At 45.2% G+C, this 15297-nt stretch overlaps 1 protein-coding gene across 2 annotated transcripts in view; it reads left to right on the forward strand.

The window, feature by feature from the left end:
* Window positions 1-15297, forward strand: part of SLC12A2 (solute carrier family 12 member 2) — a 121931-nt gene that overhangs the window by 76193 nt on the left and 30441 nt on the right. For both annotated transcript variants that reach the window (XM_050945618.1, XM_050945617.1), the window contains exons 12-14: window positions 1253-1376; window positions 3704-3805; window positions 6929-7084. In XM_050945618.1, the coding sequence (XP_050801575.1) occupies window positions 1253-1376; window positions 3704-3805; window positions 6929-7084 (382 nt within the window). The remainder of the gene's footprint in view (window positions 1-1252; window positions 1377-3703; window positions 3806-6928; window positions 7085-15297) is intronic.

Below are 15297 nucleotides of genomic sequence, written 5' to 3' on the forward strand. Positions count from 1 at the left end.
ATTCAGGTAACGGAGGTCAAAAAGTGAACCATCGTGCCAATATTTCAGATGTATACCTCGATCCAGATCTTTCATTGCACGGTTAAGGATGCATGCAAAGAACAAGTTAAATAAGACAGGAGAGAAAACACATCCTTGTTTCATGCTATTGGTGATGTTGAAGGGGGCTGATGTGGCTCCATCAGACAATACTTCGCCTGTCATGCTGTCATGAAAAAGGCGTATAGTTGAGAAATTTTCTTGGGCCACCACGTCGTGTTAGAATAGTCCAAAGGGCTTCCCTGTTGATGCCTTTGTCAGATCTATGAAGACAGCATACAGGTGCATATTCTGTTCAATGCACTTCTCTTGTATTTGGTAGTAGTAGTTGGATATCCTCCGTATCTACTGGTGATTCCTTTTTGGAGCTAATTCACTGCAGTTAGTTGCAATTCAGAATGCTTAAAGATATTCTAACAATGACTGAGTAAAATTGTAGAGTTTGTAAAACTTATTTCCCAAGGATCTTTTTATACCCATTTCATAGTCTTGCTATCATATATTCTTTATAAATGACTTCACACTTAGCTAGTTGCTGTAGCTGAAAGGTCCTGTTTTGTTACATGTTTTTTCCCCTCACTTGTGGAGTTGAGGTAAGTAATAAAGGGCTCTGTTTTTTCAGAGTTAAAGATAATGCCCCCACCTGGGGGGTGGGTGGGTGGGTAATAACTGCAGTTTAGTTACTGTGGGAATGCTTCATGTTTGAGGATCATGAGAGGATACCATACACTTAAAAACAAAAACAAACAAAAAACACCAACCCCACACCCAACAACCCTGCAGCAGGAAGTTAGATAGCGAAGGGGGATAAGAAAGATTTGACACACAAGCTCTAGAGTAAAGCAGAGAGAGTCGCTTTGAGAATATTTTCCATATCTTGATGAAAATCCTGGTTCAATATTAAAGAAAGTGATTGATTAATTTTGTGACTTTTTTTACTACTGTCACATGAAAAATGTCAGTGGTTTACAAAGAAGAGAAAGTATTATCCTCGTATTGGTAGAGGTGAAAACTCAAGAATGGGAAGGTGTCACTTGCTCTAAGATCACACAGTAATGCAAAGGCAGAGTAAGAAATAGTCAGCATGCCCTGACTCTCAATCCCGTGCTCTAACTAGACAACACTAGCCCTCATTGAATGCATTAGTGTGTATCTCATGCAAAATTTATCTTAATTAATTAAACCTTACTAACTTGTGTATTTTCTTTCTTAGGCTTTATGCAAGGACAATATCTATCCAGGTCTTCTAATGTTTGCTAAAGGCTATGGGAAGAACAATGAACCATTACGAGGATATATTCTAACTTTCTTGATTGCTCTTGGATTCATACTAATTGGTTAGTTAATTCAAAATTTTTACTCCAATTTAAATGTATTCTTTTTGTGCTATAAAATGCTGTACTGTCTTGTTTGGATGACAGGGTCCATGGAGTTTTGGGGATCGATTATTTTAAAAATTTTAGGTGTTGGCTTGTGTTTGGAAACATGTTCAAGTAATGGGGGTTTGAGGATTGTTCTCCCACATATTCAGAAGTTACTTCAGATTCATCTCAGGGCTTGTCTTCACTACCAGGGAGATCGATGCTACTGGTGGTGATTTAGTGGGTCTTCCACTAAATCGACAGTATAGTGCTCTCCGGTCGACTCCTGTACTCCAGCTCCCCAAGAAGAGTAAGGGAAGTCTATGGGAGAGCATCTCCAGTTGACGCAGTGAAGACACCACGGTAAGTCGGTCTAAGCTACATTGATTCCAGGTACATTATTCATGTAGCTGGAGTAGCGTAACTTAGGTCAACTTACCCTGGTAGTAGACAAGGCCTCAATCTGAATTAATGGGAGAAGGCAATAGTTAATATGCACAGACTTTAGCTAATCAGATTTTTTTAATCCTTTCCCAACTCTATCTGTATTATCTTCTTATCCATTAGCCTACTATAGAGAGCTGTTGTATGATGTGAAAGCCTTTTATATTTATTTACAGATTTTTTTAATACATACATACATACTAGACAATAAAACATCACTAATCTATGCTTCCAAGAGTGGCAAGCTTGCACAAATAGAGGACTTTAAAGTTTTGCTATCCACTGAACCACTGAAGTGCAAGATTCTCGTGCTGCCAGAGGTGAGGGCCAGCCCAGGTAATAATACGTTCCTTGCAGGCAGATAAAAGATCTTCACATCATCCTCTAGCCCCTTCCCAGGACTGCTTATGTTAAAAATTGTTGCTGTTACTCTTATCTCTTCCCCCATCTTGCTTATTCTGCATTTTTGAAGGCTGTTGGAGGAAGGAAAGACCAAGTTATCACTGCTGCCACATGTGGTCTGGAGGTTTCATTAGAATGAAGAGGGTCCTAGTGGATTAAAGTGTCATGTTCTTGAACTGCTGTATCTTTGATTTCAGTCCTTTGTGGTGATGGGAAATGACTAGTGAAGGCTACTACTACTGCTATCTATCCAGATGAAAAAGAGAGCCCTACGCTTTCCCACCTCCTAATCCTTTTAGGAAGGAAAGAAGGGGAAAATAAGTTTTTTCTTCTCTCTGCAGAGGAGGGCAGAGGCTGCACCCCTCTCTATCTGTCTGCAGTTGCATTGAGACTAGTTGCAGAGAGCCTAGATGCTGCATCTCAAATTCCAAACCTCTATGTGAATCTGCCAAGACCTTCTTTACTCTTGGGACAGCCTCAACTGCTGCAGAAGGAAGGATACCTCTCTCCCCCGTCACCCCGCCCCCCCACCCACGCACGTGCTCACGCACCTTCAAAGGGTCACATCAGCAATAACAGTAATAGCCTTGCTTCAGCCTTCTGTTAAGGTGGGAGTCAGGTGAATATGCTTCTCCATTTGCCACAAATCTCTATTAAACCGCAATGTCTCCCTCTCACATTCCAACACTATTGCAGACTAATGAAAACGTAATATTCATGGGCTAATTGTGTAATTCTGGAAAAAAATGTAAATAATCTGATTTAGCAAACAGTGTAGTCAGATAGCAAACATATCATACCAAACAACTTCGGTATTCCTTGAGTGCCTGCAAGTTGAATAGGGAATATTTTGAACAAATATCTGCTGCACATTAATTGATCACAAAGAATTGTAACTCCACATTGAAAGCTTTGAAACATTTAAATTCAACGTTTATTATGATTCTGTAAGAAAATAAAACGGAGACTAAACATATTTATTTGAGTGGGAAGGCACTCTTTTTTTTTTTTTTGAGTGTTTTTGGAGGAGGAGAAAAGTAAAGATTGCTGATTTAAGATAGACTAGACTTTATCAAGATATAATTGACCATATTAATATTTGGACTCTTGACCTGAGAACAGATTTTCCACAAATCTCTTTAAAAAATATCTTAGAGTGAATTTGGCTGGAGACATAAGGGTGATGGGATTTTGGTGGCAGAATAGGCTGTTTCTGAAGCAGATTTTAGTTTAATGTGTTTTTTTTCCCATAGTAGCTGAAATGATTGCAGGGAAATTGTTTAGAGGAGTTTATGGTATTAGACCATTATATAGATCTGATAAAATAAAATGTGTTACAAATTTACTGTTTCCACTAGAGAGAAGGAGGCCCTTGTAGCAAACTTTTGGCCCTTGGATTTTTAAAGCAGTTTGACAACAAGCTTAATAACTATTTGTTTTTCTTTGTGTTTTTACAGCTGAATTGAATGTCATTGCTCCAATAATCTCCAACTTCTTCTTGGCTTCATATGCCTTAATTAATTTCTCTGTATTCCATGCCTCACTTGCAAAATCTCCAGGTAGGAATTTCATATTTGGGAGTTTAACACATTTTAAAACTACTCTAGAAACAATATTTCTGCATAAAGTTATTAATTTACTAATTAAAAATATTAAAATAATCTTAGAAAAATTACTAGACTAGCCGAATCAAACCCCTACCGAAGGCTGACACTAAAGCAGCCTCTTTGGTAACTATGGGAGGCTTGTGATTGTAGCTGTCATAACTTGGGAACCTGAGTAAGACTCTCTTCCTCCTAATATGCCTTCCAACAACTAATTCTAAACCACGTGTGTGGGTGCAGTATTTAAAATGTGACTAGAGCTTTGATTTTTGTTTCTCAATTTGTTTTGGAAGCTCAACGGTATTTAAGCACTAAGGCCAGAATTTTCAAAAAATGGGTGCTTTAAGTTAGGAGCATAAGGGCTTGTTTATGTGGAGGATTTAGTCCACACTAACATTAGTGAGTACACACTCGAATGATCTATGTCCACATGATGCAAAGGTTTACGGCATACTAATTGGCCACTTAATATTTATTCTATAACCACTTTGAAAGTGTGTTAAATTCACTGCATATTGAGTTAGTGTGGACTAATGTTCACATGCACACATCGCTCATTCTCATTAGCTTGGCAGACTACCCACTAGTATCCCATGCTGCTTTGCATGATGCCAGGACTGACCATCTGTCTGTGTGTTCTCTATTGCTCATGTAGAACAGATGTCACCTTCCTGTTCAAATACTGGCACAAGGCCAAGACTTGTCCATTTACTCCTGGCGTTGTATACCTCAGCATTCCAGCAGTACTGTTGTTGCTGTCATTGCACAAAGTCCCAGCCACTAGACACTGATACATACTGAATCAAAACAATTGACAACTCTGTATATGCAGTCAGTGCATACTATGTAAAACACACCAGTTGGTGCACAAAAACACAATGCAAATTAAACTCTGTGTATAGACATGGCCTGTTTTCATGTTTAGGCACTTGAATAACTGGCTTGAATTTTCTAACGTTCTGAATACCCATCATCTCTCATTGACCTCTGAGAGTCCCCAGCTAATGAGATGTGTGTGCCTCATCCTAGCCTGAACTACAAAGGAGTAAAACTTCACTGGGTAAAGAGACTGAGACTCAGTCTCTAAGGGAACTGCCTTGAGGGTCACACTTGGTTGTTATGGGGTCGGAGGGGAGAGGGAGAGGGAGAGGGAGATATATAATATGAATGGAGCCAAGAGCCATGCGTCATGAACAAGGAAGCCATAAGAAAACTAAAAGAAGCCATAAGAAAACTAAAACTAAAGAGAGAAAGGTGCTCCTAGGAGGGAGTGATACTTTCTCCTAACAGAACATTGGACCAGGACTCGCTGTCCTTTTTATTTCCCTCCCATCGACACTGGATGTCACTGGGATTGTGTGGCGACACTGGTGGGAAGGGAGTTTTATTGTTCAGTTTTTACTTCAGCAATCCTGATGAAAAGGGGAGCTGTTTGTAGAGACTACTACTTGCCCCTCAGGCAAAGAATTCCTTATGGTGTTCTTATTTGTTTCCTTTGCCCCACTGCGTAAAAGTTGATGACCCTAATCGCAAGAAATGGGGCAGCAAAGTTGTTATGCTTCAGTTTTTTTTATTTTATCTGTAACAAAAGTATTGTTATGCCTATAAAAGAATTGCATTCAACATAAACAGGAATTATTTCTATTTCAATTTTTAGCCTACTGAGTTTAGGTGGAGCCCTTTTTTAAAAAAGTCATCTTCACTTTGTCTGGGGCCAAACTTATAAAGGTGCATTAAGTTGCCTTCGATTTGTGTTTACTCAACCTTGTGCGCATGTTTGTTTTATTCTATTGCTTATACACGCAAGCAATAAAACTAGTATGTTGAAAGCCCACATAGATATGTAAATCCTATTTCTATTTACAATTGAGCCTGCTCAATTGTATATGTAAATAAGCAGGCATATTTTGAATTTTCTGTATGTCAAGCTGTATGGGTATATTCACTTCTGGAAGAATATGTGTAGATCACAAATTATGATGCAGTATTTTCAGCTTAGCCATATTAAAAGACTAATATTCTTGGCAGAATTTGAGTTTTGTTTTCATAATTCATATGGATAACATCAGTGTTTATTTTTAAGCAACTTTTTCATGTTTAATTTTTAATTGTGCAAAATCGTGAGTTTTAAGCATTTTTCAATTTTATCAGTTCAGATTTTCAGTTGCAGGAACCTGGGGGTAGGGTCAGACTGTCAATTAGCGACAGTAGACACAGATTAAAAAAGGTAAAGCTTTGTAACCGTTAAAACACAAATGGTCGTCAACATGTCGAAATACACAAGACATGAATAGCCTTAAATCAAACTCTAAATTCTCAAGCAGTGTTTTTTTAATCTGTACATTTTGATTATCAGTGGAAATATTTTAGTCGGTTTGTGTATGTACAGTGATATAGATATTTACTGATTTAAAAACCTAATGCTTCAAGCCTAAATACACTCCATTAGTCATCGCTGTCTTTATCAGAATAGATGATCCTTATACCTCTTTCCGAACAGCCCTTCAGCAACTCATGGTGTCAAACTCTGGCAACCTCAGTTTTTCTCTTTAACAGTTACACTTTCTTCCTGAATGTCTCCAGCTATACTCAACATCTGATATTTGTCCTTTTTCTTTGAATGCTCAGGAGTTGCTCTTATCCAAATACACAAAAACATTAAAAATAGTTAGCTTAACTGGAGTGATAATGCTGAACTAAAAGAATAGCACCCACTAACATAGCATGCAGTCATTTGCATTGTGATTCATGCTGGACCATCTTCTAAAGGTATACTGCAAAACAAAAATCAAATCTGAGTAATGTATGGACCTCTATGCCAAATACTCCCACTCACCAGGCTGCTGGGAATATCTAGCACAGAAATAATGTCAAACTCCACTTTATAAAAAGTCACCTATACTTCTTGCCAATAAACATTTCTGCTCCTGTCCTTAATAACATAGATGCAGTTTTCTTTGAAATATTGCAAGAAGTTGTTGGATGAGCTCTAAGGAAAAATATGTGCCAGAATTTTTAATATATTCTCTCTCTCTCTCTCTCAAATTCTTTAACTTTTCCTATTTGTGCTTTGATTAGGTTGGCGTCCTGCTTTTAAGTACTACAATATGTGGGTTTCTCTTATTGGAGCGATTCTCTGCTGTATAGTGATGTTCGTCATTAACTGGTGGGCAGCATTGCTAACATATGTCATAGTCCTTGGACTCTATATTTATGTCACTTACAAGAAACCAGGTAGGTATGTGTTTTGAATGTAAAAAAAAAACTGGGCAAATTTGAGAAACTCTGATTACTTAATTTTGTTAAATGTTGTGTGTTTGTATTTTAAATTTACAGTTTTATTTGCATGGCTAGTTACAGAAAACTATATTCAAAATACAAGAAAAGCATCTCACATACATTAACTATATACATTCAAAAGGTAATGTACTCGATCTGTTAAAGAGCAATTTGAGAGATAGTAGTGTGTGCATTGCAGGTGCATTTGGGAGGAGTTATGAGTAAGGTACATTTTAGCCATGGGTATATTTAGTAAAAGTCATGGACTGGCGTGACCTTTACTACATACCCCTAAATAAAACTTGGGCCGGGAGGCCAGGAGTACTCTGTGGGGATGGGCCAAGACCCCTGCTGGCTCGGGGTGGGGGCAGGGTGGGGCTCACAGGGTAACTGCTCTCTTTGCACACTGCTCCCACCACAAGCGCTGACTCTGCAGCTCCCATTGGCCGGGAACAACAGCCAATGGGAGCTTTAGGGGTGGCACCTGTGTGTCTAGGCAGTGTGCGGAGCCCTCCGGCCCCTCCAGCTACAAGATATAGGGACATGCTGGTGGGAGCCCTGCACCACAACTCTAAGCCTCCTTCCACACACATCCTCCCCCACACTTGGGGCCTGGGAAGCCCCTGAGCCAGAACTGGCTGCTGCAGAAGTCATGAAAAGTTACAGAATCTGTGACCTCCGTGACAGACACAAAGCCTTAGTTATAAGCAGTATTTGGCCCAAGGGATCATGTAGGCTTGTTTCTGCAGAGAGGTAATAGAAACATAATGTGCCTTTTTGAGAGAGTATCCTCTACTGTTGTTCCAACCTGGAATAGTAAGAATTAGGGATGATGTCTTGGTAAACCATACCTACTGCTATGAATGACAAGACACATCACAGTAAGATATCAAAAACATTTTAAGAATAGTAGGGTTGAAGCTGTTTTTGCAACAAGAATGAGATGAAACAGAGCTGGGCTAAAGGGTTTTGTTAAAATTAGAAATAAGGAAGAAGTCATGAAGTATTGGGCTTGAAGGTAAGTGAAGTTCTTAAATAATAAAAGTTGAGTTTCCCCATTCAAAACAGCCTTTATGAAAGCTAAGTATGGGCACAAGTATGAGAAATAATTTTGTCTTACTTCGAAAATCAAAAGTGTATTGGAAGTGTTGAGCTATGTAAAATGAAGAGCTCAGAATAAGATACAGAAAGTACAAAGAATTTAATGAAAGCTTAAAAGAAAAATCTTCCAGTTAGCATATTGATCTAAACTATTAACACATAAGTAAAAAGCATTTGCTTTAATTCGGCAGAACCAAGCTTCAGACTGAGCTATCGCGTTACCTATTAAAGGGATCACATAGAGGAAATAGAAATTGTGAATGGTAATACCAAAAAGTGTAAAGTATTGTCTTTTACGTTGAAAATCTAAGCAGTAAAAGCATCTGCACCTGATACAGTTGTGCTATTGTGTTTATGTCCTGTTATTTGTGAGACCTGGAAAGGGTTGTGAAAGTCTACTAAGAAAACTTGCATCACTTTTTAAAAGTTTTGTTGATTTGGCTTTTTTGGTCAGAAGACGGTTTTAGCTACAAGCCAGGAACTTGGCTTAAAGTTAGCTGCTGATCTGCACTGACTGTCATCTGAAGAAAAATAATATATTGCCCTATTGCTAAATGTGAAATAGACCAGCATGCAAGGTGAAGTACACGCTCATCAAACCCTTTCTGGAAACAGAATTATTTATTTCTTTATGGGCTTTACTGTTGTGCTCATCACTAGAGTATCAGAGTGCTTCAGACACTAACTTAGAGGCTTGAGCATCCTCAGTGAGAATGTGATTTTCAAGATTTTAGCTGCTAAAATCTAAAAAGTCTCTACTGAGCATGTACAAACTAATTTTTTCCCCAAAGGCTTATGACTTGGTCAAATTTGGGCAGATTTTCGTGAGGACAGCAAAAACACATTCCTGACAAAAAAAAAAAAAAAAAAAAAAGCCACTTCCTGCCAAATTCCATGCCACTGCTCCAAAGCATCTGGGCACTAGAGATTTTCATAGAAAAGATAGGCAGAATTTTTTAACATGTGGAAAACCTATTTTTCCATAGTCTCATTTTGAAGCTAAACTATTTTGACTATAATTTCCCCAAAAAATTGGCCTGAGACATACTTCTGGCATGTAAAATTTCAGCCTAAATGGTTAAAGTTTTTGGCAAAATTTTATAAGCAACTGAAAAGAGGATCTTATAATTAGGGCCCTAACGGTCCATTTGGTCAATTTCACAGTCATAAGATATTAAAAATCATAGATTTCATGATTTCAGATATTTAAACCTGAAATTTCAGGGAGTTGTAACTGTAGGAGTCCTGACCCAAAAAGGGGATGTGGGGAGGTTGCAAGGTTATTGTAGGGGGGTTGCGGTATTGTCACCCTTACTTCTGCGCTGCTGCTGGTAGCAAACTTGCCTTCCGAGTTGGGCAGGCTGCTGGCTAGTAGCCCAGCTCTGAAGGTAGAGCCGCTGTCAGCAGCAACACAGAAGTAAGGGTGGCATGGTATAGCATTGCCACCCATGCTTCTGAGCTGCTGCTGCTGCTGGCAGGACGCTGCCTTCAAAGCTGGGTGCCTGGTCAGCAGCTGCCACTCTCCAGCCACGCAACTCGGGAGGCAGCACAGAAGTTAGGGTGTCAATACTATGTCCCCCCTACAATAACTTTCTGACCTCCCCCAAGAGCCCTTTTTGAGTCAGGACCCCCAGTTTGAGAAACACTGGTCTCCCCAATGAAATCTGTATAGAATATGGTAAAAGTACATAAAAGACCAGATTTCACAGTCCGTGATGTGTTTTTCACGGCCATGAATTTGGTAGGACACTACTTTATGATGAGGCGTGTCAGGCAATATAGGTGCCGACTCTATAGGTGCTCGGAGGCTGGAGCACCCATGGGGGAAAGTTGGTGGAGATTTGGGGAAGGGGTCCAATAGGAGTAGGGAGGGAGCAGAGCTGGGACGAGGACTTTGGAGAAGGGGTGGAATGGGGGGCGGGGCAGGGAGTGGGGGGGGCGTGTGAGCACCCACTGGTACTGGGGAAAGTTGGCGCATGTGTCAGGCAACCTTAAGAGATGGGATGACTTGCCCTGCCTATAATATAAACTTGAGAAAATTTCCTGTAATTGAAATTCTCCAACTGTAGTAGGCCTTACTTGCTTGTGAGAATTGAAATTCTTCTTCGAGTGATTACTCATATCCATTCCAGTTAGGTGTGTGTGCCGCGCATGCACATTCGTCGGAAAACTTTTACCCTAGCAACTCAGTGGGCCGGCAGGTCGCCCCCTAGAGTGGCGCCGTCATGGTGCTCGATATATACCCCTGCCGGCCCACCCGCTCCTCAGTTCCTTCTTACCGCCCGTGTCGGTCGTTGGAACAGTGGAGCGCGGCTTAGCTGACCTCCACTTCCCTAGCTACTCGTAGTTCTCGTATATAGTTATGCAGTTATAATCCTTTTTTATATATATTTGTATAGTTATACGTTTTTTCTTTGCTAACATAGTTAGTTTAGTAATAGTTAGCGGGGTTCAGGAAGTAGCCCCTTCCATGAACCCGGCACCGGAGCCCATGCACGGCTCACCGGGTTTTAAAATGGGCTCGGTCTGCCAGAAGCCGATGCCGAAGAGCCACACGACTCCTGTTTGAAGTGCCTCAGGGAATCACACTTGACAGCTAAGTGCCCCATTTGCAAGGCTTTTAAGCCGAGAACAAAAAGGAGCGGGACTTTCACTTACCCCTCCACCTTTGGCGCCGAGTGATGATCAAGCGGCTGGCAGAAGCGCCTCCTCGGCACCGGACCCCGCCGGTACCGCCAAGGCCTTTCGGCACCGGCCGTCGCCGGCACCGAAGTCGACTCGGCACCGCTCCCTTCCTCCGAGGTCGAAAAAGCCTATGATTCCTGCTGGTGCCGGATGGCTCCCCGGCACGCGCCGTGGTTGAGCCCCCTGCTCCTGCTGCTTCCGTGTCACCTGCATCGCAGCCAGAGAGCTTGTCTAAGTCGGATCGCCCGGCACCGACACCTGCAGAGGCACCGATGACATCGGCACCGTCGATTCCAGTCCCCCAGGGCCATTGAATCCAGTGCCTGACAGCTCCCCGGCACGCGCCGTGGTTGAGCTTATTGCTCCTGCTGCTTCCGTGCCAACTGCACCGCAGCCAGAGAGCTCGTCTAAGTCGGATCGCCCAGCACCAACACCTACCGAAGCTCTGACGACCTCGGTACCGTCGATCCCGGTCCCACGAGGGCCGTCGAATCCGGTGCCTGACAGCTCCCCAGTATGCACTGTGGTTGAGCCTCCTGTTCCCTCCACGCCGGAGACATTACCAACGGCGAGGGATCTCATTGCCATGACAGAGTCAATGCTGCCTGACCCCGGCACCGCCGGTGCGAGTAATACAGTCTTTTCATATGACCGTCCTCTGTCAGCACAGCAGAGCGGCACCGTTCATGATCACGGTCCCGCAGACACTCCAGGTCCCGTCGGCACACCCGACACCACTTGCAGTCCCGGTGCCGTTTTCCTCATCGGTACTGGTCGCACTTGCCGCACCGGTCGGTATCCCATTCGCCGACCCGCTATCGGCACCGTTCCGACTCCCGGCACCGCGACAGGTACCTTGACTCCTGTAGCCTCTCCCCGAGCCTCGAGATCTCGGTCAACCTCCCGGCACCGTTCTGGTTGCAGGTCTGGATCTCGTTCCAGGTACCGGTACGCCTCCCGGTGCCGGTCCCCGGTGCCAAGTTGGGCAAGGTCAACCTGAGGTGGAGGAGGTCCCAGAGGTAGAGGACCCGGTATGGGGCCCTCTAAGGGGTACGACTACTTGTCTGTCCGCTCTCCTCTCTGCTCACTTGTCTTTCAGTCTGTTAAGGAGAGGTATTGGCATGGCCAGCGGGCGCCAGCCCCGAAACCGAAGGAGGCTTGGCGAATGAACCTGCTGGGCCGCCAGGTGTACTCTGCAGAGGCCCTGCAGCTCTGAGTAGCAAAGCAACAAGCCTTGCTTGGCTCTATAATTATAGCACCTGGGTGAAGGTAGTTTAGTTTATGGAGTTTCTCCCTCAAAACTCCCGCCAAGAGTTCACTGCCCTCTTGGAGGACGGGGGAAAAAGGTACCCAGAGCTTCCTTCCAGGCCTCGTTGGACGCAGCAGACTCAGCAGCCAGGACTCTGGCCTTTGGTGTCGCCATGAGGTGCATCTCATGGCTTCAGGTTTCAAACCTCTGGCCGGAGCTGCAGTATGCCATTCAGGATTTACCCTTTGTTGGTAAAGGCCTCTTCGCGGCAAAGACAGCCCCAGGCTGCGAAGCCTGATGGACAGTAGGGTCCTAATGCGCTCTCTCAGCATGCATATGCCAGCGACCAAACGCAGGCCTTTCTGTCCCCAGCCGCCATACTCTGTGCCTAGCCAGAGACAGGACTTTGGCAAACGGCGAGGCCAAGGTGGTCGCAGACGAACGTCAGGACCCCTAAAGAGCCAAGGTCAAGGTCCCTCGCAATTACCACTCAGACCAAAGAAGAACCTTCCAAGGTGCGCCTGAGGGCGGTGTACCAGTCACAGGCCGGGATCCCAATCCCGCTTTCTCGTGGCGTGGCCCCAGTTAATTTCAGATCGCTGGGTCCTGCGCATGGTGGAGCATAGGTACCACCTCTAATTTGTTCCAGCCCTGTCCCCCTTCAGGGACCCCTCTCACGAGCAATTCCTCGTACAAGAGGTGCAGACGCCGACTGACGAAAGGGGCAAGGAGGTTTACTCCCGTTATGCCCTAGTCCTCCACTCGAACGGAGGTCTCAGACCTTCCTAGTCCTGCACGGACTCAACCAGTTTAGGATAAGGTTGAAGTTCCGCATGGTATCCCTGGCAACCATTATTCCATCCTTGCCTCCTGGGGGCTACTATGCCGCCCTCGATATGAAGGACGCGTACTTTCGCAACGCCATCTTCCCTCCGCACAGGAGATACCTCCGCTTTCTAGCCAACCGTCAGTACTTCTGGCTTACGGCCATAGTCGCTGCCTACCTTCGCTGATGTCGGATATGCGTTTTTCCGTATCTGGACGATTCGCTTATCCGAGGAGACTCCGAGACACAAACCACTCAGCACGTGGGCATCGTCACGGTCTTATTCACAGGTCTAGGCCTGATGATTACTATAGAGCAATCCACTCTGGTTCCCACGCAGAGGTTGGACTTCCTAGGGGCTATCCTGGTCTCCTACCTAGCCGGAGCCTGCTTATCACAACTGCGGTTTTAGGCGATGGCAACAATCATCCGAGGTCTGCAGGCTTTCCCAACGACCTCGGCTCGTACTTGTCTCAGTCTCCTGGGTAAATGGCTGCCCGCAAGTTTGTAACCAAACACGCCAAGCTCCGCCTCCGTCCTCTCCAAGTCCGGCTCACCTCGGCGTACCACCCGGACAGGGAGCCAATGGTCATGGTAGTCACCGTTCCCTCGAGCACCTTAGGCTCCCTAGAGTGGTGGCTAACTCCCTCCCTGGTGTGGGCAGGGATGCGGTTCCATCCGCCCCAGCCCTCACTGACCCTGACGACGGACGCGTCATCTCTCTGCTCGAGTGCTCATGGTCACCTCCGAGCTTAAGGCCTTTGGTCTTCTCGGGAGCCAGCATTCCACATCAATGCCCCAAAAATGAGAGTAGTCCACCTGGCGTGCCAGGGGTTCCAGCGGCAGCTGCGAGGCCGTGGTATCTCGGTGTTTACAGCCAACACAACGGCTATGTGCTTCATAAATAACCAGGGAGGGACATGGTCCTCCCCCCTTTTGTCAGGAGGCCATCCATTTCCGGGACTTTTGCATGGCCCACTCGATGGAGCTGGTGACGTCCTTTCTCCCAGGCGTTCGGAACGTCTTGGCGCTTTGACTCAGCAGGTCTTTCCTGTCTTACGAGTGATCACTCTGCCCCATGTGAGGCGTTCTGCTTTCCAGAAGTGGAGATGTTTCCTCGCATAGACCTGTTCGCTCACCGCGAGAGCAGAAAATGCCAGATGTTCTGCTCCTTCCAAGGTCTCTCCTCAGGATCGGTCTTGGATGCATTCCTGATGCCGTGGAAAGGCCAACTCCTTTATGCCTTCCCACTGTTCCCACTGGTTCATTAGGTCCTGCTCAAACTCCGCAGGGGCAGAGCGCGCATCATCATGATCATTCCAGAGTGGTCCAGGCAGCACTGATACACCATGTTGCTCGGCCTGTCAATAACCAACCCAATTACCCTGACAACCCACCCAAACCTCATCACTCAGGGCAACGACCAGCTTCGTCACCCGGACCTGCAGCCTCTTCGCCTCACGGTGTGGCCGCTGCGTAACTGAGCCGGGGTGACAGGAAGCCTTCCACCTGGTCAACGTACCAGGCCGAGTGGAAGCGTTTCTTCTACAGCTGCAATACGCTCGATCTTGCTCCTACTGAGGTCTCGATCCCCTCTATTTGGCCTGCCTCTGGCCTTCAGCGGCAGGACCTGGCGGTATCATCGCTGAGGGTACACTCGGCAGCCATCTCTACCTTCCAGCCAGGCTAAGGTGGACGTTCTGTGTTCTCACACTCTATGGGTTCGAGGTCCCTCAAGGGCTTGGAGCGCTTGCACCCTCGGGTGCGCCGCCCAGCCCCAACCTGGGACCTCAACCTAGTTTTAACTAGACTTATGTCTCCCCCATTCGAGCCATTCGCGACCGGCCCTCTGCTATACCTGTCTTGGACGACAACTTTCCTCGTAGCTGTTACATCGGCCAGACGCGTCTCCGAGCTCAGACCTCTTACGGTGGTTCTGCCGTACACTAGGTTTCACAAAGACAAGGTGCAGTTATGACCGCACCCGGCTTTCCTCCCTAAGGTGGTTTCGGCCTTTCATGTTACCCACAGCTCAACGCAATGGGCGCAACCATTGCACTCCCTGGACATCTGTGGAGTGCTCGTATTTATATTGCGCTAACAGAACCATTTCGTAAGGTGCCCCAGCTCTGTCACGGTAGCAGACCAAAGGGAGGGCTTGCTTGTTTTCCTCTCGGAGGATCTCATCTTGGGTGATGGCGTACATCCGCACTGGTTATGATTTGGCTCATATTTCCCCAAGCCACATCACCGTGCATTCTACCAGGGCTCAGGCTTCATCTGCCGCCTTGCTGGCTCGTGTTCCTA

This window comes from Gopherus flavomarginatus, chromosome 3, assembly GCF_025201925.1.
Source record: "Gopherus flavomarginatus isolate rGopFla2 chromosome 3, rGopFla2.mat.asm, whole genome shotgun sequence".
Taxonomy (NCBI): Eukaryota; Metazoa; Chordata; order Testudines; family Testudinidae; genus Gopherus; species Gopherus flavomarginatus.